Source organism: Monodon monoceros, unplaced genomic scaffold (assembly GCF_005190385.1).
Source record: "Monodon monoceros isolate NGI ecotype Baffin Bay Population unplaced genomic scaffold, NGI_Narwhal_1 Super_Scaffold_18, whole genome shotgun sequence".
Lineage (NCBI taxonomy): Eukaryota > Metazoa > Chordata > Mammalia > Artiodactyla > Monodontidae > Monodon > Monodon monoceros.
Window position 1 is genome coordinate 38,221,127 of NW_021703774.1, and position 24,271 is coordinate 38,245,397.

Genomic DNA, 24,271 nt, shown 5'->3' on the forward strand with positions numbered 1-24,271 from the left:
GAAAACACAAAATTGTACATTTTGTGTACTGAGAAACCTGAAAGAGACGATCAGGTTTTTTGGTTCAATCTTCATTATAGGCAGAGGTTTTCAGTCACAAACTGAGCATTAGGGTGTCATTGGCGTTTGCTGTTTTAGCACTGTTTTATACAATGGTGCATTTCTTAGCAAAATGGAAAACAAAATTCAGAAAGCCAACATGTCCTGGTAGTGGTGTGTCCATGTGGAATATCCAACTGAAGGTACAGGGTAGTGACTTTCATCCCTGGCTGTGCTTGGAATCACTTAGGGGAACTTTAAAAAAAATTCTGTTGATGTCTGGCCTCTACCTCAAACTGATTAAATCAGAAACCTTGGGGGTGGAGCCAGGACTTACTTTTTTAAAGCTCCCCTACTGATTCTAGTGCATAGCCAGGGTTGAGAACCACAGGGTGATTGGTATTGTTCAGCCTTCTATTTATAGGACTATAAGACATTTTTGTTAATCAGCATGTGTTTAGACCTGTCATATGTTTAAGTACTATGGGTTCTAAATAGAATATAATATTTGGATTTTCTTCATCAAAAGCTTCCAGTCTTAGGGAGATATAATAACATCCATAAAAATTAGTTAATCTTAACAGCATTATTGTTATAACAGCATATTTATATATTAAACTGTACTGTACTATTAATAACAGCAAACTCTTAGTAAGTACTTAAAATGGGCCAGATGCTGTTTCAAGCACTTTACATATATTAGCTCATTTAATCCTTGGAGGAATAGTATTAAATATAGTACTATTTTTATCACTATTTATAGTGAGGAAACTAAGGTACAAAAAGGTCAAGTTAATTGCCTAAAATCCAAAAACAAGCGACAGGGCTGGGAACCAAGTCCAGGTAGCCCAGCTGTTCTAGGATTAGAATTCTCAACCACTGCTTCTCAAAAATGTGCTTAAAGAATTTATATATATATATATATAAAATATAGGATCAAGAAGGACTTCACGTAAAACTGAGTCCTGCTGAATGTGAAGTGGCAGATTTCTTAGCAATGAAGCCTTGAAATAGCCAGTATATATATCATCATAGAAACTGCTTATTTAAACAACTCTACTGGCTTGATTACAATAATTGAGGATGAAGAAAAATGGAATATTCAAACATCTTTTGTATAGCTAGCCAGAAGAGCTGAAGAAAATTTTAGGAATACTGAAGTATATATAAATTGTAATTATGTATAGCTGGCAAAACTATAGATAAACCATCCTTTATACAGTAATCAGAAACGGGAAGGTAAAAGCTTTGGGAAAACTCTAAACATGAGATGGGGTCTTAAATAATTGTCTCTTCAAATAAAGACTGCAATAGAAGTTACCTAATATTTTATACTGTAATTAGGCTTTATTGGCTAACCACAGATTGTTCTTTTTTTTAATACAAAAATAATTATAGTAATGTCAGTGAATTTAATAAGTAGATGCTGTATGGTCACAGAGATAACTCATACTAAGTAAAATTTTAAACCAAGTGAACTTCTGATCCTGGTCATAGAAGTGAAAGTCTTTTTTATAGTATTTCATGGAAAATGACTTTGGCTATTTTTTTACCCCTAGAGTGTAATTGTTTTTAAATTTTGCTTTGTTAAAAAAAAAAAAGAGTCAATCGGGCAAATGAAGTAAATGAGAATAATTAATTATATAACATTGTTTCATTACAGTGGATGAATATATTGCAATTGCAAAGGAGAAACATGGCTACAATGTGGAACAGGTATGTAGAGAAACATTTTAATATTAAAGTTTGCCTCAGTATTTATCAAATCCAAAGAACATCTCATGATAGTTTCTGTCTTAAGAAACTGCATAAGTTCAACCAACTTTATAGCTACTACAAAAGTCCTAGCAAAGTCTGACCTTTCATCATCAAGGATTTTGCTTTTATAAACATTATTTATCTCAAGGACTTGAACATTTTTCTCTCGACACCTCTGTTTCTTATCTGTTTTGAGTTCTTAAAGTATCTGAAAGCCTTCAGGATTACTGTAGCAGATGCTCAAGAAAAAGGGAAAATATTTTTAAGTAGAGGTAATTCTCTTTGACTTTTTAACCTAAAAGTCCTAAAAGTTAAACTTTTAATTTAAAGAAATACTTAAGATTTTTAGATTTTGAAGGAAATCATTCACAAAGGGCTTTAAAAAAAATTAGATAACTTTAAAAGGAGATATATATATCCCTAGTAATAAGGGAATGGAGAACATGGAAAAGTAAAAGTGAAATAGAAATTCTTAAATTTCATTTTGACTGAGTAAAAAATCAACCTTTATCAGAATTAATATAAAGTAAGTGAATTTTCTGTAACCTGGATTATTAAGAGCTAACTTTATAGTTAGTAACATGATTAAATAATAGAAAGTCATTTCAGTGAAGCTGAGATGTTTATCTAAATGTAGTTAACTATTCTGTGGATTTTGAAGACTTTGATTACGTATTTTGTTTTTAAGCCTCGGCTTGCTTTCTAATATTTGTTTGAGAAGGTTAATCCTTCAAAATGTGACTATACATATTTTCATTTTCATTTTAAGGAGTATTACCAAAGTACAGAAATTTAAAACTCACTATTTAAAAAGTTGCTGTATCTCTTCTTAAAAAATAAATCTTTATCCCCTAAATGATACTCTGTACCTTATAGTAAAGATAAAGACCTACCGCTTACTTACGATAGAAGGGAAAGTTGTTGAATTGTTAGAAATTATCCATTTCAGGCTTTCCTATGATTTGGTAATAAAGTCATTGAAGTTATTAATATGCCTCATAATAATTCTTTGTGTATATTATGATAATAAAGAACATTTAAAAATATATGTGGTAAAATATTGTTAAAGTTGCAGTTGAGGTACTCTTACTTCTTAGAAGTATTTAGCCCATGATACACTTGTAACAGGTTAAAACCTAAATATTTCTCTACCGAGTCTTGACTGAGCACTTCTAGTTTTGTGTTATAATTGATAGTTTCATTTAAGTATTGACTTACAGGTTATTTTTCCTTTTAGCATATTTTTCTCTACACATTGACAAATGAATAAATGTGAGTGAAAGTCTTGATATGAGCCTACAAACCTGCTTTAGTAATTATAGCCACTCTCCTCAGCTCACTTTTTCTAGATTCTACAGCAAATATGGTATGTAAGAACATTTACTGTTCTGAGGCCCTGATTAAAAGAAATAAATAAATGAGGTCTGCTACCTGGGCACCCCTGATTAAAAGCCCCAAACTGTGAGTGTATCTTCAGTTGAAGTCATAGGCTTAAGATTTTAACCTAATTTGTGTTTAACTCTCTTAAGTGTGATGGAACATAAGTCCATTAAAACCAAAGGGGAATGATTTCTCTTCAAAGGCACTTGGCATGTTGTTCTGGCATAAACATAACATTGAGAAGTCCCTTGCTGATCTCCCTAATTTCACTCCCTTTCCGGATGAGTGGACAGTGGAAGATAAAGTCCTATTTGAACAAGCCTTTAGTTTTCATGGGAAGAGCTTTCACAGGATTCAGCAAATGGTATGGTAATTTTGCTCTTACTGTGATTCATACCTGAGTGATAAACTTATTCTATTGTTAAACACTTCCTAATTATTAAAAACAAAAAAGTTTTCCAATCTAATTTTAATTTTTAAAAATATTTTTAAATAAGTATATTTTACATACAGTCTTATTTTCTACTATTCTAATGCATGATCATTATGTGTCATTTCATTGTAATAAATTAACATTTATTATGACTTAAGTATATGTTTAATAGAGTTATTAAATATGTCTGTCATTTCAGGAAAAAAATTTCAATTTTATTTTTAAATGTCTCATTTTTCTAACATTAGGATTTTATTTTCAAATTTATATTCCTTTGGATATGAAAACCAATTTTTAGAAATTCTGTATTATTTCAACATTGTTCAGGTGCTGTTGCTTTTTTTTTATTTAAAGAAAAGCTATTTCTATTTGTTAAATTTCTAGTATTGTGTCAAAATAATATAAATCTGAGAAGTTGCTACATTAAACTCTTTTAACTTGAATGAATGGAAATTAGATAATGTTTGCAAATATATCTAAGTGTCTTCCATAATCAAAGAGAACATTTTTAATTGGAAGTGTGTGTGCTTGTTTGCCAGTATGACAAAGCAGTGCATGATCATTAGTCATTTTGTAGCTTAAGTCTATTTGCATCATTTATCATTTTAATTTTATCTCTCCTTTCCCTGCTCAGAATAAATAGGAATATTTATTTAGAAATGTGAGTGACATAGGTATGGTGGGGTGCTATGACTATAGCTGCATTTTTTAGCTCTATAATTCATAAAGGTACCTGGGAAAATATTTTTTGTCTATGCTTTTGTTTGCTAAGTATCAAAGAATAATAGAAATATTATTCATTCTGTTAATCAGAGTTTATGAATAAACTTGCTTGATATTAACATGATTTTTTTTTCAAGCTTCCAGATAAGACAATTGCTAGCCTTGTGAAATATTATTATTCCTGGAAAAAAACTCGATCTAGGACAAGCTTGATGGATCGCCAGGCTCGTAAACTAGCCAATAGACATAATCAGGGTGACAGGTGGGTTGAATGCCTTTATGTAGTTACAGGTATTGCTTGTATTTCCTAAGGCAGAACAATTATCACAATACAGTGTAAATGCTTCTTATCCTTACATTCATGTTTCCACTCTGACGAGAAGAACTGAGTGATCAGAAATCTTAATAGTAAGAACTCTCTTCAACTCTTTAACTGTTAATCATAGCCAGCAAACCTTGCAACTGAGTTATATGTGAGTTGTATTTAACTAATCCCAAATGCTTCCTTTCAGTACTGATGTATTCAATACATATATTTAGAATATATTAAGAAATATATTCTCTGGCAGATGGTCTTTCCACAGTTATCTGAGTAACTGAGGTCCACATTATTGTAGCTGTATCTTTCTGGTAGTATAAAAGATCGTTTTTTCAGTTCTCCACTTGGAACACATTTATTAATTTGATATAATAACTTATTATTTCAGTTCTCCAGTTGGAAAATAAGTATTATATCAAATTAATAAATGTGTTCTTTTTCCCAAATGATATTTCTTTCTAAATATCTTTCCTATTGGGTCTCTGTTTTTTAGCTAGAAACGTTTGCTTAAATGATTCTATATACCTAAAAGGGTAAATGTTTCTAAACACTACAGAAATCTAAACTATAAAAGCTCATCTTCCCAAGGACAACTCCTGGGGAATATTTAGTAAAATTATTAGCCAGGTATATTGCAGTTTGATGAGAGCACTGGAACACAATAAAAGGAAGTGAATTAAGTTTATTAATCTTTGGTTTTTTTCAGTGATGATGATGTGGAAGAAACACACCCAATGGATGGAAACGATAGTGATTATGATCCCAAAAAAGAAGCCAAGAAAGAGGTAATGATAATCATTAGGGTGCTTATAATTGTTCTACAAATCCACTCCAAAAAACGAATAGTACTTCATATAAAGAAAAACATTTTTATGTAATGGGTTAAAAGGTAGTAAATTTCAATGTTAATTGGAGGTTTTTGGAAAAACGATAACATCTAGAACTCCAATTAGCCAGTGAGTTAAGTAATTTTGGGGTTATCTCATCCACTCCGAAGTATAAAAGCCCTGCCACGATGTCTACTCTTTTTTTTTTTTAATAAATGTATTTATTTATTTATTTATGGCTGCATTGGGTCTTTGTTGCTGCACGCAGGCTTTCTCTAGTTGCGGTGAGCAGGGGCTCCTCTTTGTTGCGGTGTGTGGGCTTCTCATCGCAGTGGCTTCTCTTGTTGCAGAGCACGGGCTCTAGGCTTACGGGCTTCAGTAGTTGTGGCTCGAGGGCTGTAGAGCACAGGCTCAGTAGTTGTGGTGCATGGGCTTAGTTGCTCTGTGGCATGTGGGATCTTCCAGGACCAGGGCTCGAACCCATGTCCCCTGCATTGGCAGACGGATTCTTAACCACTGTGCCACCAGGGAAGCCCGATGCCTATTCTTTAATCCATAGAAAAGAAGTAGAACCACCCTCAGATAATACAATATTAGGTGTAGAATATTCTTGGAAAACATTTAGTTTATTCCATGTTATAACAAATTATTAATTAGTACCAGGCATACTGACAGCAGTGAAAATTGAAAGCTGCATCAAAGGAAGACATGGAAGAATCCCCAACTAGAAGAGCACTCATATTCCTCAATTTAATGATAATAACGATGACTTAAAATCATTAAAAAGAAAAGTTTTAAATTGATATGCATGCTCATTTATTAAGGCAAGGAATTACATAATTGTAAAAAAATAGACCAAATGTTGATGGGTAAAGGCTTGTGATGTATTGGCAGCTGTGGAATAGTGAAAATAACATTGAAAATTGGAGAATGTGACTTCATCCAATATGACTCCCATTCCTCCTCTTAAGGAACTCAATGCCATGGCCCATTCTGGCCCTTGTCATCTTTCATCAATGAAATTTAATAAATCCTACCCTTAACTTGATATTTTACTGATTTTCTTACTACTGCTAAATGTTCTCAAATTCCTTGATTCCTTCATTTCTTTTCCAAGTCTCCTTGTTTCCCTAAACCATAGACCAAATGACCAATTACTTAAGTTGCTCTCTTCCCAGTATCTTTGACTCCCCATTTCTCTCACCCTTCTGCTATTCCTTCTCTAACCCTATAAACCCACAATGCTGGATCAATTGCTATTCTTGGTCTGGTGTAGCAGGAGAAAATTGCAGGATCATGTACATTGTTGCTACTTACAAAAAGTAGTTTCCAATCTCAGTGTAGCCCTTAGCACCTCTCAGTTTTTTTTAACCTGTAATTTTCAGTTTTTTCCATTGGTAAAATTAAAAGGTTCTGACAATCAAAGAGGTAATTTGTATAAAAGTACTTATTACAGTACCCAGTACATAATAAATCTTGAATAAAATTTATTATGTAAGCAACTGTTTGAACATTCATCCTTTGCTACACATCACCTACCACCTCTCCACTCCCCTAAAAAAACTTAGCAGATAACTTCACTTTCTACTTCATGGAGAAAATATCAAGCAGGAACACCCTTAAATTCCAGCCCTTCCCCTAACCTCTGTGCTACCATACTAGCCTTTTTATCTGAGTATATTTACACTTAGGATGTTATATTAAAATTATTGTCTTTTGCCCACTTTTGCCCACTAAGCTGTGAACTCTTTGAAGTCAGGGCCTCAGTAACACTGGAACATCTGGTATCCCCTAGCACTTCACATAGTACTCATTGTCCACTTCCTTGCTGGTACCTGATAGGATCAGATTTTTAAAATGTCACAAATCCAGTAATATGAAATTACTGAATGAACAGTCTGAGCTGAATGCCTCTCTCTCAAGATAGGCCCCTCCCCTTGTTCTGTATAATTTCACTGCTTGTTTGACCTATCTTATCCCCTCATATTGCCTCTAGGACCTTCTGTTTGTCATACTTTCAACCTTTTCATTGCAGCCCAGAAGTAAGCTCTAGTCTTTTGTTTAAAAGCATGACTATCTCCCAACCAGTCTAGAAAGAATTATCCTCCTTAGCATGGCTTCACTTGAGTTTACTTCAGTCAGACTTCTGTCCCTTTACTTCTCTGAAACTGCTGATAGGCCAGCAGTGACCTGCTAACTGCCACATCCAAGGACTGGTTTCTCAGTGTACTCTCCTTGTGCTTCCTGTATTATTTCAAGTTATTGACCCCTCCCTTCTTCTGAAAATCTCTTTTTGAGTTTTCTAACACCATTCTCTGATTCCTGTCTACCTTTTTAACCATTGTGTCTGAGTTTTAGTGACTTCTTTTTCTCAATTACTCTGTTCATTTTGTCATTACCATTTTTAATTCTCTCTCTCAAATAACTGTAAATTTTGTTCTTTTCTCTTTGGTCTTCTAGGTGACTGCCTTATTTTTAGGTTCTCATCTCTTCTCTGAATTACTGACATTTTCTATCTTATCTTAATTTACCTTATCTCCATGCCTCCAGACTCTGCACCACACCTTCCAAGTCCATTCTTCACCCTGCTGCCAAAGCAATCTTTTTAAAACCAAATTTACTGTTTGCAACCCTTCCATGGCTTTGTCCATAGGATAAAACAGTCTTTCTAGTTAGGCATTCCCTGCCCCACCCCACTTATTTCACATTCCTAAGAGAGTTTCAGATAAGTGTTTTAGTTCCCCCAGCCTTTGTTCTTTGTTGGTCCATTTTTTTTTCTAGAATTCCCTTTCTTCTCAAATCTGCCAGGCAAATTCCTCATAACTCTGCAACATGTAGCTTGTCTATGAACTCTCCTGTGCCTTATGTTGAATTGACCACCTCCTCAGTTTTCTTTAAATCCGTTGCAGTACTCATTGAGCTAAGTGGTACTTGTTTACATCTGGTTTCCCCTCACCTGCTTACCTATCCCTGGGTGGTAAGCCCTTAAAGAGCAAGAATTGTGTCTTAACTACAGGGCCTGGTAGATAGTAGGCTTTCAGTCAAATTTATTTTAACAGATGAGAATATATGTTATGAATTCTTAATTACTGTACAAATATGAGAGATTAGGGATTTGGGTTTAGTTATGTAGGAAATGTATGTATGTGGAATACTGTTTTTTCCAACTATGCGAGATGGTACTTACACATTTGGTCTTTTGTTGGCCTGTGATCTCATCCTGTTAGCAAATGTAGTGAGGGGAGTAAAAGTTAAAAAGTGTTAAAAACATACTGCAAGGTTGTGGTCCGAGGCTCGTACTGTTTGTCAGCAGCTTCATTCATTTCTCTGTTCTTTCACAGATGATAGGGACACCACTCAGGGAATGATACTATAGCATTGCCTTTAACACACATCTTTATAGCTGCTTCTGCATGTTGTTGACACATTATATGGAAAGGTTTTTATTTTTAACTTTTAAAAATTATGAACTATACATACCATAGACTATGTACAATTTAAAGAATAATAATAAAACAAACACCAGTGTGTCCATGACTGAGCTCAAGAAACAGAAGTCCTTTGTGTATGTTTTCTTTATTGCACCCCTCCCTTCTTTCCAGTGGGAACATCTATCCTGAAATTTATCAATTATTCACTCCCTTTTTTATAGTTTTATCACAAAGTTATGTATCTCTGAGCAACTCACATTTAGTTTTGTACATTTCAGACTTGATTTAAATGGAATTATATTGTATGTGTTCAGCTACCCGCATTTTTTTGTTGCTGTCCAACATGTTTTTGCAGTTCATTTTCATTGCTGTATTACAGTGTTCCCTTGTATGCATATGCTACAACTTAACCACTCTCTAATTAATGGACATCATTTCTAGCTTTTTATTATTATGAACAATACTGATAAGAACATACCCTGGATACATATATATAAGAGTTCCTTTGGGACAGTGGTTCTCAGCTAGGTTTAGTATTACTCACATAAAGGGCATTTAAAAATTATGGATGTGTTTTTGGTTGATGGGCACCACTGGCATATAATGGGAAAGGGATGCCAGCTCTCCTGAAATGCACAGCACAGATTGTTCCACCAAAATGCCAGCAGTGACTTAGTGAGTAATAATGCCCTAGGATTGTTTGGAGTGGAATTACTGTATTTTAGGGTATAACCATGTTTAACTTTCCTAGGTAATGGCAAATCATTTTCTACATTTGATGTACTTCTGTTGGGCTATGAGAGTACTCATTATCCAGTTCCTTGCCAATACTTTATGTGGTAAGACTTTCAAGATGTTAGAAATCTGATAACCTGAAATGGTATCTCATTGTGTTCTCAGTTCATTCATGAGATTACTAATAAGGCCGATTATTTTTCCATCTGTTGTCTATTATTGTGTCTTTTTTTAATGCTTATTTGTGTTTGTTTTTTATCTATTGGTTTGGTTTTGTCTTTTTCTTAAAGACAATGTATAAAATTTTAAGTTTTAAAGTTTTGTTTTTTACACTTAAGTCCTTGATCTTTCAGTAATTAGGTTTTGTTTATGTTGTGAGATAGAGACCTGTTTTTATTTATTTGTTTTCCAATATGGAAGCGAGTTCATTTCCTTCAACTGGTCTGCCATGTCAGCTTCATCATAGATGAGGTTTCTATATATGTATGGCTCTCTAGTCTGCTTCTCTTGTCAGTTATATATCCCTTGTCAGTCACACAATGTCTTGATTACTATAACTTTATAAGCCTTGATAGCTGCTAGGATGAGTCCCATTACTTGGTAGTGCTTCTAAAGGTGAAAGTCCTTGGCTATTTTTGGACTTTTGCTCTCAAACTTCAAAGTAGGAAAGTGCTACTTGATGTTCCGTTGAATCTACATATAAACTGGAGAGAAATGAATCTTTAATTGTTTGTAGATTAGTTTGCATTTCCTATATAGAGGTTTATATTATCTGAAAATAACAGCAGTTTTATTTCTTTTCAGTCCTTATAATACCTTTTATTTCTTCCCTTACTGAACTGGTTAGAATCACCAGTATAATGTTGAATGAAGTTATGATAGCAAATATTTTTATCTTATTCCTGACTTTAGAGAGAATGATTTTTACGTTTCCACATCAAGTAGGATGTTATTAAAGGTTTTTGACTTGCTCACATGACTGGTAGTTGATATACTAGCTGTTAGCTAGCATTCCTCTCTAGCCTGGTGGTCCCTTAGTAATTTGGTTTCTGACCATGGCTGGTTGCCTCCAAAGTAATCATCCCCAAATCTACTGCATTCTGTTGGTTTTAAGTGAGTTAGTAAAGTTGGTCCAGAATCAAGGAGAATGGGAGAGAGTCCCACTTCTCAGTGGTTGGAATGTTGAGGAATTTGAGGATATGTTTTAAAACCTCCAAGTCTAGAATGTCGAATTTTCATAAATGTTTTTCCATGTGTGCTTGAGAGTAATACATACTCTAATTATTGGTTACAGGTTTTTTATGTGTCTTAATTGAAGCTTGTCAGTTATATGCTTGAAATCAATATTCTGTTACTGCTTGCCTACTTGCTAGGGTTGTTTCAGTTGGTGTTTATGTGCTTATCTGATGGATTATTGAGAAATAATACATTTTATATTTTGAAGCTATTGTTATTAGGTGTATAGAAATTGTTTTATCTTGTTGAATTGAACCTTTTATCAATATGTAATGACCCTTTCATCTCTTTTGATGTCTTCTACTTTTCAAGATTATTTTGTCTGATATAACTCTATCACCTTTCTTTTGTTAAGTGTTTGCCTGGTATATCTTTTTTTGTGTGTGTGTGGTACATGGGCCTCTCACTGTTGCGGCCTCTCCCGTTGCGGAGCACAGGCTCTGGAGGCGCAGGCTCAGCGGCCATGGCTCACGGGCCCAGCCGCTCCGCTGTATGTGGGATCCTCCAGGACCAGGGCACGAACCCGTGTCCCCTGCATCGGCAGGCAGCCTCCCAACCACTGCGCCACCAGGGAAGCCCTGCCTGGTATATCTTTATTGCTTATTTTCAACATTTCTGTGTCCTCACATTTTAAGTATGTGTCTTACAGGAGCATATAGGTTGGGTTTTATATTTTATCTAGAGAGTTTAGCTCCTATATACCAGTCATGATCATTGCTATTTGTATTTTTGTTCTTTCTTATTTTTACCTTCTATTTGACTTGCTTTTTCTGGTTTTCTTTCCCTTCCTTTATGGCCTTCTTTTTGGATTAAGAATCCATCTCTTGTTTGATTTTTTTTTTTTTAACTGTCTACTAGTTTGGAATGTTTCTATATTTCTATTCTTACTGTGTATTCTGGAAATTTTATTCTGCATATTTAACTTAAAGCCTAATATTGGTGTTTTTAATGGGATTCTAATTAATATAAGACCCTTAGGCTGCTTTGACTTCAACCACTATCCTCTTGATTTATATGCTATTTTTGCCAAGTTTTAGTTACATCTTATTTTTTAAAGTATCTCATATTAAACACATAGTCGGGGTTAGTTTAGATTTACTCACATGCTTAAAATTAATTTTGCTTATCATTCTTTCTTGAATCTTAGAACTTCCTTTGAAAATAATTTTTCTTTTTTCTAAAGTGTATCTTTTACAGGTTAATTTAGTGAGTCTATTGATTATAAACACAGTCAGTTTTGGAATGTCCAAAACGTCCTTCCTTGTTCTTGAACACTTAGTTTTGCTGGGGTTAGACTCCTAGGTTGATGGATATTATTTGAAGATATTATTCTACTGCTTTCTGATTTCTGTCATTGCTTTAGAGAAGTCTGCTGTCAGGCTAGTTACCATTCCTTTGGAGGTAATTTAGCTTTTCTCTTTGTCTGCTTTTATGATCTCTTCTTTGTCTTTAGTGTTCTGTAGTTTCATTTTAATGTATCTGGGTATGGATTTCTTTTTTTAAACTTGCTTCGGATTCATTTGTACTTTCTGAATCCTGTCTTAAGTTCTGTAAAATTCTCATTTGTTGTCTCTTTGAATATAGATTCTTCCCTCATTCTCTCTATTCTTTCTTTTGGGAATTCTTTTAGAAATGTAATGGACTTTTCACGTGTCTCTTAACCACTCATATTTTCCATCCTTTTGTCTTTCCATACTTCTGTACTATGTTTTGGGCATTTTTCTCATATGTGCTTTTGAAGTCACTAATTTTCTTTTGAGCTCTGTCTGATCGGCTAAGTAACCCATCCATTGAGTTTCTAATCTTATTTATAATATTTTTTATTTCTAGGTGTTCTATTTGGTTCTTTTGCATATCTGCTTGGTCAGTTTTGATAGACTCATTTCTTATAAGAATATTCCATATTTTCAGTTCTTTTATTTCTTTGTACACATATAACACATTTATTGTATTCTCTTTACCTAGTAATTGTAATATTTGTCATCTTTGCAGATATAATTCTATTGTTGGCTTTCTGCTGTGTTTCACTCATGAGGCTTGTTTGGCACTTTGTGGTTGTGAGCTCATTTTCCTTGGAACATATTTGTTGAAAATTTTTGAGACCTGGTTTTACAGTGCATTCTTCTGAGGATAGCTTGCCTTTACTTCTGCTAACTGTCTGAAGGCCCTACCAACCTGAGACACTTCAGAGTACATTTTCGACTTGGAGTTTTTCAGGCCAGACATTCCTGTAAATTTAGTCCCCAAACCTGCCTGAATATAGGCCTGTGGTTAGGGATTCTTAGGGAAGACTTTTTGGTTTCTTTCCTTTCCTTTCGGCCAAAGATGAAGTAGGCATGACTTTCTTTAATCATCTTCTCCCTCTGCAGGGCAGGGGCACTTTTCCTACTTTGCACAATGATGGAGTCCCCTTCCAGAGTTCTGGCTTTATCTCCTGTGCCCTGCACCTGTTGTCCATTGAAGCCTAGGCAAATGTCAGCTCCTGCATCCTTGCTTATCCCTCTGGTTTCCTACTTTCTCATCATTTCTGGTCTCTGAGGGATTTCCTCACCTCTCTGCCAGCTCAGAAATTAATTTAAAAGATTTAAAAAATATGTTTGATCTAGGGACTTCCCTAGTGGCACGGTGGTTAAATATCCCCCTGCCAATGCAGGGGACACGGGTTTGAGCCCTGGTCCAGGAAGATCCCACATGCCACGGAACAACTAAGCCCATGCGCCACAACTGCTGCGCCTGCGCTCTAGAGCCCATGAGCCATAAGTACTGAGCCTGTGCACCACAACTACTGAAGCCCTCGTGCCTAGAGCCCGTGCTCCGTAACAAGAGAAGCCACCACAATGAGAAGCCCATGCACCACAACAAAGAGTAGCCCCCATTCACCGCAACTAGAGAAAGCCCGCACGCAACAAAAACCCAATGCAGCCAAAAATAAATAAATTTATTTTTAAAAAAAAATACTTGATCTAGCAATTTTAGAAGTGCTATACTGGGAGGAGTTTCCCTGAACATCAAATCTGCCATGTGTTGCTTTGAGTTGCATTTTAAGCAACAAGGTGGATTATACTTCACTATACAATTATTTTGTGACTTTTTTTGGAGTTTCTTTTCTAAAGAATTGGATTATTAAGTCTATTCAGTGAAATAGCCTTCAGCCTAATGGACACAAGTTTCTAATGGATTCCTGTCTCAGAAGCACAGAATAACATTGTATTTTTACATCACACTTTAAGAATATTGCAAGTAATAATGAAATTCTCCTTAAGAGTTCATGGTGATCATTGTTAGAACTTTCCTAACCTCTTCCAAAATGCAGATTTGAACTTTATTTTATTCACAGATAAATAGACTTGGAGTCTAGAAATGTTGTTAGGATTAAAATAACCCTGTGCCCTTTTTAATTTTTAGAAGGCATAGTTCTCTTTCACCAGCGCTAAAGTGAGAATGAGATGTTACCTCTTTTTTACCAGTTGTCTAATTTGCCACTTGTCATGATTCCTAATTTGCCCTTTTTTTTTACTTTCTTTAAAACTTTGCACTTAATAAGTTATAGCTTCCCCCTCCCCTTTATTGCTGAGGGAAAATATATCCCATCTTGAAGCAAACAGAAATAGTTTAGAGTCCACCTTATTTTTTCATTTGTTCATAGTCCTCTGGGCATAGAAACCAAACATTTTATTGAGTGGATTAATCAAAGATACGTTATGGTATATGCTCATTTCCTCCTAATTGATGAGTTGTTGTGTGTGTGTGAATTTGGACTCGTATGTAATATAATTGGTTAGAAGTATTTTGTAGGTGTACTTAGTGTAACAGATACTTCTACTAGTAATAGACTGTTTTCAGTTTATACATTTGTAAAAACCAAATGACCTATTATTCTGTCTTTATTCTTCCAGGGTAATACTGACCAACCTGTCCAAACTAGCAAGATTGGACTTGGGAGGAGAGAATATCAGAGTTTACAACACCGCCATCATTCTCAGCGTTCTAAGTGCCGTCCACCTAAGGGCATGTATTTAACCCAGGAAGATGTGGTAGCTGTTTCCTGTAGCCCCAATGCAGCCAACACCATCCTGAGGCAACTGGACATGGAGTTGATCTCTTTAAAACGTCAGGTATTTTATAAAAATCATATTTTCGATGATTCTATCTATTTTGCTTATATACTTTTATCTCAGTAAACTCAAGTTTTTTTGCAGATTTTCTCAGCCACCCATTTACATAAGCTTTGTTTTTTTATTTACCTTGTTTCCAAGTTATAAGATGCCTCTGTCTTTCTAGATTTGAATCCCAGCATTGCTACCTGTTAGCTTTGTGATGTTGGGAAATACTGAAGTCTCTATAAGCTTCAATTTTTTTATTTATAAAATTGGGCGTAATAATCATACTTCTCTCACAGGTTGTTGGGAATTATTTGAGATAATGCATGTAGATTGTTCAGCAGTGTTTGGCACATTTTGAATGCTCGGTGAATAATGGCTGCCCTCTTCATTATTATCATTATCACCAGTAGTAGTAGCAGCAATGTTATTTAAAAGTATCATTATCATAATCAGGTAGTGGTTAAGTTAGGTTTTAGAGTCAGTGATCCTAAGTTCTAACCCTAGCTACACTGTCTACTTCCTGCGCAACCATAGAGGAGCTTGTTTAACTTCTCTCAACTTCAGTTTTCCCATCTCAAAATGAGGATAATAATATTTTTGCTTGGGGGGAATTAAACGAGATAGTATATGGTAAGTGCTTAAAACATTACTGCCTTGCACATAATATGTACTCAATTAATGGTTGTTATTAGGTCTCCGGTCTTTCTCAGTCATGTTTTCCTTTATTTATTTGTTTGTTTCTCTTGTTTTAGGTACTCTTCTAAGTCTGTACTTTCTTGCTCTAAATTAACCAGCCTTACACTATTTGCCAGAGACTTCTGAGTCTACTTCTCAAGCTGTGGCTTTTCTCCCAAGCTCTATAGCTACATTTCCAGCTGCGAGCTAGACATCTCATCTAACCCCCAAAAGATTTCTTTCTGTGTTCCTTGTCTGTTGAAACATCTGAATCATCCTTGACTCATCCCTTGCCTTTATCACTCCCCCAACACACACAAACATAAGTGGTAAGTTATGTGAGTTTCATCTCTGAAATTTCCTGTAAATCAATCCCCTTATTTTTAATCTCATCCCTACTACCCTTGTTCAGGCCCTTATCACCTCTTATCTGACAATCCCTGTCTTGTTGATTCTCCTTGCTGTCCATCTCTCTTCAGCTCTATGTTACACATTGTTATTAGTGTTATCCTTTTAAAATTCTGGTGTAATCCAGATGACTCATCTTAAAACTCTTCATTAATTTCCACTTGCCTTTAGCAGGTTACAGCAGAGCTAGACAGGAATTTATAGGAAGGTCATGTTAAGAAATTTAAAATTCATCATGAGTTAGAAAACCACTGAAGGATTTAAAAGAGGTATAACATGGTCATATTTATGTTGTTCGGCTTTATCTCTTCGTATTTTTTTTCCAGTTGCTCTAGGGATTATAATATGCATCCTTAGCTTACAGTGTCATCCTCGCTTAGATATTACAATGTGCATCCTTAGAGTTAATATTATACCACTTCACACATAATGTAAGAACCTTGCAACAGGGTAGTATGGACCGAGATAGTTTTTCTCTATACCAAACATTCAAATTTCCCTATCCCTTGACCCTGGTTACTCACCCAAACTGCTTTTATATTTCTGTTTTCTTCTCCAGCAAAGTTCCTGAATAAATATCTATCACATTAGCTTACTCTGCTTTCTTACCACTTATTCTCAGAGGCTTCCCAATCTAATTTCTTCCCTACATCCCATCGCAGTTCTGCCACTGAAAAAGCTATCTTAAGATTGTTTATGAACAAGTTGCCAGGTCTAATGCCCTCTTCTTGGTTCTTATCTCTTTTGACAACCACTTCTTCCTTCTTAGAATTCCTTTGTTTTGACTTATATGACCCTGGACTCTCAAGTATATATATAGTATATATTTGATTGAATGCTTTGCCTTTAGTCGAACCATACTTGTGTGCAACACTCCCATCTTCCAACCCACAGCACTCCTTCTCTTTAGAGAACTTCTGAAACACTTTGCCTGTGATATTTTTAAAGTGCGCAGAATTTTTTTTTTTGGCGGTACGCGGGCCTCTCACTGTTGTGGCCTCTCCCGTTGCGGAGCACAGGCTCCGGATGCGCAGGCCCAGCGGCCATGGCTCACGGGCCCAGCCGCTCCGCAGCATGTGGGATCTTCCCGGACCGGGGCACGAACCCGCGTCCCCTGCAACGGCAGGCGGACTCTCAACCACTGCGCCACCAGGGAAGCCCTCGCAGAATTTTTTTAAGTAATAAAGGAATAAAATGTACTCAGTCACCTGTAATCATACTTAATCCTCAACACTACTACTTCACTACTACCTCACTTAAGACTATTTTTATTGATTTTTTAAATTAATTTATTTTTTTAATTTATTATTTTTGGCTGTGTTGGGTCTTCGTTGCTGCACACAGACTTTCTCTAGTTGCAGCGAGCGGGGACTACTCTTCATTGCGGTGTGTGGGCTTCTCACTGCGGTGGCTTCTCTTGTTGCGGAGCACGGGCCCTAGAGCGTGCGGGCTTCAGTAGATGCAGTGTGTGGACTCAGTAGTTGTGGTTCATGGGCTCTAGAGCGCAGGCTTAGTAGTTGTGGCACACGGGCTTAGTTGCACCGCAGCACGTGGAATCTTCCCGGACCAGGGCTCGAACCCGTGTCCCCTGCATTGGCAGGCGGATTCTCAACCACTGCACCACCAGGGAAGTCCTATTGATTTTTACAAAGGAACTTTTTTAAAGCTTTAAGTTCCTTTCTTGGATATTCGTTTGATGTGTAACATAGTAAAGATTTGCGCTCTTGGATTTGCAAATTCTACCACTTTTGTATCCCAGACGCATCTCATAAGCAGTGTCCAGACTGAATTCTTCCGTGCCCACAAGGTGTCTGTTCCTCTTTTTGCATTCCCTGTCTGGATGAATAGCACCACGTACCCTCAGTTACTCAAACCAGTGACCAAAGAGTTATCCTTGATTACTCCCCCTCCCTAATTCTCCACAATCAGTTGTTTACAAAGACATCTTAATTTTGTTTCCAGGTTATTCCTTAACCCATCTCTGTGCACCACAGCCACCGCCACCCCTTCATTTCTACTGTTTAAATCGAAGTCCTCAGCGTTTCTCATTCGGATTGTTACATTAACTTCTATCTTCTTCACCCCATTCTGTTCTCCAGATTACTACTGGAATTATCGTTATAAAAGTGAAATATGGTTGTGTTGCTCCCTTGCTTAAGGTTTCCTTCAGTCTTTAGGCAAGATTCAAATTCTTTGGTCTGGCCCCAGCCTAACTGCTTGCTGCTGCTTTAGGGCTGTCATGTCTTTCTAATGCTATTCTGCCTGGAAGACATTCCTTCCCCACAATCTTGTCTACCTGCTTCATTGTTATTAATCCATTAAAACTCAATTTAGGTGTCATCTCCTCTGGAAAACTTTCCCTAATCTTCCCCATGATCCACACCTGCTAACACATGCAAACACACTTACTCTCTTCTTTCTCTCTCCAAGACTACGTTAGGTGTTTTAGCACTTATCATACTTTTATATTTATTTATCTCCCCACTAATCTATGAAATCCCTAAAAACTGAGACTTCACATTTTATCTCTTTATATCTATCTAACATGGCTGATGAATTAACTTCATTTGAACCAACCTAGATTTATACATTTTAGCTTTGTTTTTAAGATCTCAGGTGAAAAAAACTTTTGCACATCACTTTATAAATATCAGATTGTCCATACCGGAAAAACAAAAAATAGAAAAAAAATAAACAAATGAACAAACAAAAAATCCTAACCCTTAATATTCTAGGTAGAGATTAACAAAATTGCTAGTGGAATAGTAGTTTCAAACTTGGCATGGTTCAAAATCAGGTTCTACCTCCTATTTCTATAGCCTTGGGAGTTTCTTAATTTCTCTGTACCTTACCTTCCTCATCATTAAATTGTTACAATAGAAATAGTTCTGCTATAATGCTTGTTTTGAAAACATGAATTTTTTCCAACACAGTTGATATACTAGGGAACAGTTTGAACATAATGTGACTTTTGCATTTGCTTACATGTGATTTTTGTTAGGGAAAAACTACATCTTGCTGAGTACATGCCCACACACTTCAGATGTATACCAGCTACCTCAATTCACTGTGTGTTATGTGCCATCCACATCCACATCTGCTGTTAAAACTTTTTGTCTGTTTTCAAATAACCCTTCTTCAACCACTTCCCAATGACTCACAAATTGCAGTTATTTTGACACCCACTTACGTAATCAACCTTTTAAGGTAAAGTATCATCTTTATTGTAACGCTTGTGGATTTCTTTACTATTTGAATGTATAAAAACTATGCTATCATTTTTATTAGGTGTCTGTCTTACGTGTCACTGATGAAGTTTTTGAGTGTTGTGTCCCAAGCTCCTTTTCCCCATAAGCCCTGTGGCTTTTATTGTGCAGTTTTGCCTAGTACAGTGGCTTTTGAGAATGCATATGTCAGGTTATAACAGAACTGATTGTACTTACTTCACAGAGTAGTTATGAGAATTAAGTGATTTATTACATATGATGCACCGACAATGATGCTTAACATAATAAACACCTAATAAATATTATCCACTGTCATCATTATTATTCTCATTAGAATAATTGTTATTTGATCAAAGCATTATGGTAATGAGAAATATTGGTGGAATTTAATCCCTATATATACCAGTTGTCTTGGATTATAAGAGACATTGTTACAGATATTCAAACACTATCATTTATGAGTCTGTTAGATATGTATATAGTTGATGTGTATGTTACTTGAATGAGTGTTGTATCATACACTAAGTGTGATAAGTGTCCTATCCTCACGAACTTCAGTTTAACAGGGTGTTGATATATATCCTTTTCACTTATTGAATACTCAAAAATTCACCTAAGTAGATGATCTAATTCATATTTTGGGTTATTTTGTTGAAGGTTCAGAACGCTAAGCAAGTAAACAGTGCACTTAAACAGAAAATGGAAGGTGGAATTGAAGAATTCAAACCTCCTGAGGTATGTTATTGAGGAGTACATGTGCTAAGTACAGTGAAACCTTGTTCTTTGAGTTATCCAGTGTTCAACTACTATTTTGGTTACATGTTAATACTTTGAAGGTTTTATAATATGGATAATTTATTATGTCTCTATTTTGTCATTTAGATAGTTACTCTCTTGAGACTTGGCTAATGATTTACATTAAATCATTTCGTCCCTGTCCTTAGCACTTCTTATCAAGCAAAGTAATTAGGGAAAATAGCGATACTAGTAGGCCCAGTGCATGTGAAACTAGAAGGTCATTAATGAACAAGCCAGGGCATTTTTAGGTCTAGAGCAGTGTTTGTTCAAAGCCCTTTCCTACCTGTGTAAATTGGTAACAGGAAGAAAAGATCACAAAAAAAGGAGCTCATTTTAACAGCTTTAACAAAATTTTACTTTAATTTTGTGTATTTGGATTTTGGCTCAGGTTTCCAATTAGGATTTTAGTAGGTGGACTTACATTCTTGTACTCATATCCCGGAAAATATAAAATCCAAAAACAAGATATAGATTGGCCATTTTCTCAAGTCTTACTTGTACTTCAGCTAAAATTTAATATGTTTTTTATATTTGTGATGACTAAGGATGTACTTAAATGCTCATAAAATCCAATCAAATATTTTTACAGAAACTTCTATTATAAAGTCTTTTCTCTTTTCTCTCTCTTTTTTAAGACTCCTGTGTTATGCTTCATATCCTGGACTTGCTTTTCTATGTATGTAATAATCAAATAATCCTACTTGGTCTTAATGGGATGTTTTTTTCCCCCAAATCACAGGTTGACTGAAATATCTACAAAGGAAATATGTATGAGGGGATGGGGGGAGGCAGAAGAGTAGTACTTCATATGCCATCTTACTCATTAGAATCTTTCAGAAAGGAAGAATCATTATGAAGGAAGTTGTTTTTGTTTGTTTTGAGTAGTCTCTTTCAAGAAGGTCAGGCAATGGAAAAGAATGAAATATATGTAGACTAATATCTCATTCCAAACCCCCAGGTAAACTGACAAATATTCTAGTGATATTTAAATAAAGATAGTGTAATGCAAAGAATACTGCTTTATTTTATGTTATATTATTGTGACAAAAAATTAAATTTTGTATTGGAATTAATTTAATATTTAATTATGCATTATAAAATGCATAAAAGCAAAAAACTTAAAATGCCTATGAGTTTATAATTTAAAATTAAATTAAAAAATATAGCAGATGTTGAAAACATTATGGGAATATCTTGAAGAACTTTATGCCAATAAGTTTGAAAATTTAAATGAAACTTAGAAATTCCTAGGAAAATATGGCTTACCAAAAGTGTCTTAAAAAGAAAGAAAACTGAATAATTTATAACCATTAAATAATTGAAGGAACAAATAACATTTTTTCTCATAAGAAAACAGCAGGCCAAGACAACTTTACAGAAAAAGTCTACCAAATTTTCAAGGAAATAAAATTCTAATCTCAAATTTTCCAGAAAATTGCAGAATAGTCTCATTCACTAACATTATATAAAGTAAGATGTGAAAGTACAATAGCATTTATAACTTTCCTATATGTTGCTTCTTTTGATAATCGCATAAGTCCAAAGAAGTAGATGAAGTAAATGCTGTTATTTTACATGAGGAAGTTGGGCCTCAGAGAGATTAACTGACTTGATCAAGATCACACATCTAGTAAATAGTGAAACTGGCTGTATTTCAGATGCTTAGAGTCCAGTTTAATGCCATGCTGTCCTAGATTAATGCCATGCTGCCTCTTACTTTTGGAAGTTTTCATATAATAGTAAAAGTGTATATTAGATTCTCACATTTAAATGCAGTTATTGGGGGACTTCCCTGGCAGTCCAGTGGTTAAGACTTCACCTTCCAATGCAGGGGGTGCAGGTTCGATCCCTGGTCAGGGCGCTAAAATCCCACATGCCTCGTGGCCAAAAAACGTAAAAGAGAAGCAATATTGTAACAAATTCAATAAGGACTTTAAAAATGGTCCACATAAAAAAAAAAATCTTAAAAAATATTAAAAAAAATAAATGCAGTTACTGGTTTAGAAGTTATCATTTATTATATCTCTTGGTTTATTGTAAAAATAATGATCAAAATGAAACAATCAAAATCTTAACACACCACAATCCGTACACTGAAGTTTATATATTACTTTGAGGTTGATTTTGAACTCACATGACTTGAAAAATGTATATATGTTTTATCATCTAGAAAATGCCCGGGATATATTTATATTTATCACATTGTTCCTATTGCTTTACAGGGGAGAGCAACCTGAACAGATATATTTCAAAACACTAGATTAACAGTTATATTAAAGACCTTGAAAAATCATGTAATCTATCCCCTTACCTTTAGGTTAGCTGGTACCTAACCTAAAAAATTTCTCCCTAATACCTAATAAAAGAATTTTATTAACCTTTTAAACAATAGGCTACTAAATTATGTAACTCAACTGGAAGTAAACAGTTACTAAGATGCTTACTTATTCATTTGGTTGTATTTGTTATTTTCACTGATTTAGGGAAAATATTGGTGAAGAAAGTCCATTCACTTCCCTAAGTATTTATGATCACCTGTTTCATGTAAGGCACTGCATTAGGCAGTGTGTGTGGGGGGAAGAGGCGACACCTAAAAAGGAGGAAGGATAGATTTTTTCCATCTACTTCTTAAAAGAAGAATTTATAGTCTAGATATTATAAGACAAACTGATTAAAGTTATAGATTTATAAGTAAAGATCTTAGGAAAATAAGTGGCTATTATTCATTCCAGCTAGGGTAATCAGGGAGGACTTCCTAGAGGGGGAAGTTTCAGCTGTAGTTTGAAGGATGAGTAGGAGTTTTGCACATACAAAAAGGGCAGGTGAAGGGAATAACGTGAACAATGGTTTGGTGTTGAGCAGTACATTCAAAATATAAATACAGTGGGGAAAAATAAAAGCACTGGATATTCCCTGAGCACTTCTTATGTGCTCATTATTGTGCTAATTACTATTGAGAATTCAGTGGAAGTATAAAACAATGTTTTCTCAAGAAGCATATTGTCTACTTGGGAAGGCAAACTTGGTTGCAGAGGATGAATGCACAGGGTGTATGAGAGATGTTAATAAGGTTGAGTTTAACAGGGACTTCTTTGTGATAGAGGTCAGTGGGCAAGAACACTGTGAAAACAAAGTCTTTGTGAAAGCTAGGAAGAGAAGTTTGCCTCTTAAATTGAGTCAAATGGAAAGGCCCTATAGCTTCTTCAATTTAGGAAGGATGTAATGCAAAATTTTTATTTTGGAAAAGGTATCCTGGCAGTGTTTTACAAGATACATTAGAAACTTTAGAGCTGCTAAAATACCAAGCATGTGAGTGATAAAGTAAATGGTAAACGGGTACTGGGTAGTGTCAGGTATTAGTTGTAGGAATGGACAGCAAGTGATAAATCTAGAGAACATTGCAAAGTAGAAGTTACTGTATCTCCTAGAAAGTATGTGAGAGTGTTGTGGGGAGCGGTGTTATGTTTGGTTATGCTTTGATTTGTTGTGGGAGGAGGTAAGTGGGGGGCAAGGAGATTAATGAATCTAGGAAGGAAGAAACTGAATAAGGAGTGCTTTTTGAAGCTAAAAATTTCCCAGTCTGGGTATTTTCATGCATAGGTGTGTGACATCCTTTCATTATGGATGTTCGATGGAATTTTCAACACTGAGTAGCGGTGACCTTTTCTAACTCTTCCAAGTCAGAGGTAGAGGTAGTATGAATCCACTACTGACAAAAATGGGAAAGATGTGAAGACAGTTTAGCAGGGGAAGGATGTAGTAAAGATGCTGAATTCACTAAGGATGTCATAGATTGTTCTAGATGGCTCTTTGGGGCCTTCTACATTATCATCGTTACTATTATATACTGGATTGTTTTATATTAATATTTTATTATTTTTAAAACAACAGTATTTCAGACTGGGGTTTGCTGCAAACCCCAGTGGTACCTCATAGCTCAGTGGTACCTCATAGCTCACCATTACCTCATAGCTCAGTGGTACCTCATAGCTCACCATTACTGCCACACAGTTTTAGATTCCTAGATATAGTCTAGTTGTCCTTTCCTTAAGTTAAACAAATCTCTACCAAAGTTTCTTGGGTCTAAAATATAAAAATCAGTAACTTAAAGGAATCCTTTGTATTTTTTAAATGTTGATTCTCTTTCTCCTATAATGTTCCCTTTCTTCCACTGTTTCC

General features: G+C 35.2%; 1 protein-coding gene across 7 annotated transcripts in view; it reads left to right on the plus strand.

Annotated features, from left to right (window-relative positions):
* RCOR3 (REST corepressor 3) overlaps nt 1-24,271 on the plus strand; it is a 50,828-nt gene that overhangs the window by 10,274 nt on the left and 16,283 nt on the right. For all 7 annotated transcript variants that reach the window (XR_003794353.1, XM_029227824.1, XM_029227822.1 and 4 more), the window contains 6 exons: nt 1,703-1,755; nt 3,380-3,541; nt 4,471-4,595; nt 5,359-5,437; nt 14,778-14,996; nt 19,952-20,029. Coding sequence is in view for 6 of the 7 variants with exons in the window: in XM_029227822.1 (XP_029083655.1) it covers nt 1,703-1,755; nt 3,380-3,541; nt 4,471-4,595; nt 5,359-5,437; nt 14,778-14,996; nt 19,952-20,029 (716 nt within the window). In the remaining variant the exon portion in view is untranslated. The remainder of the gene's footprint in view (nt 1-1,702; nt 1,756-3,379; nt 3,542-4,470; nt 4,596-5,358; nt 5,438-14,777; nt 14,997-19,951; nt 20,030-24,271) is intronic.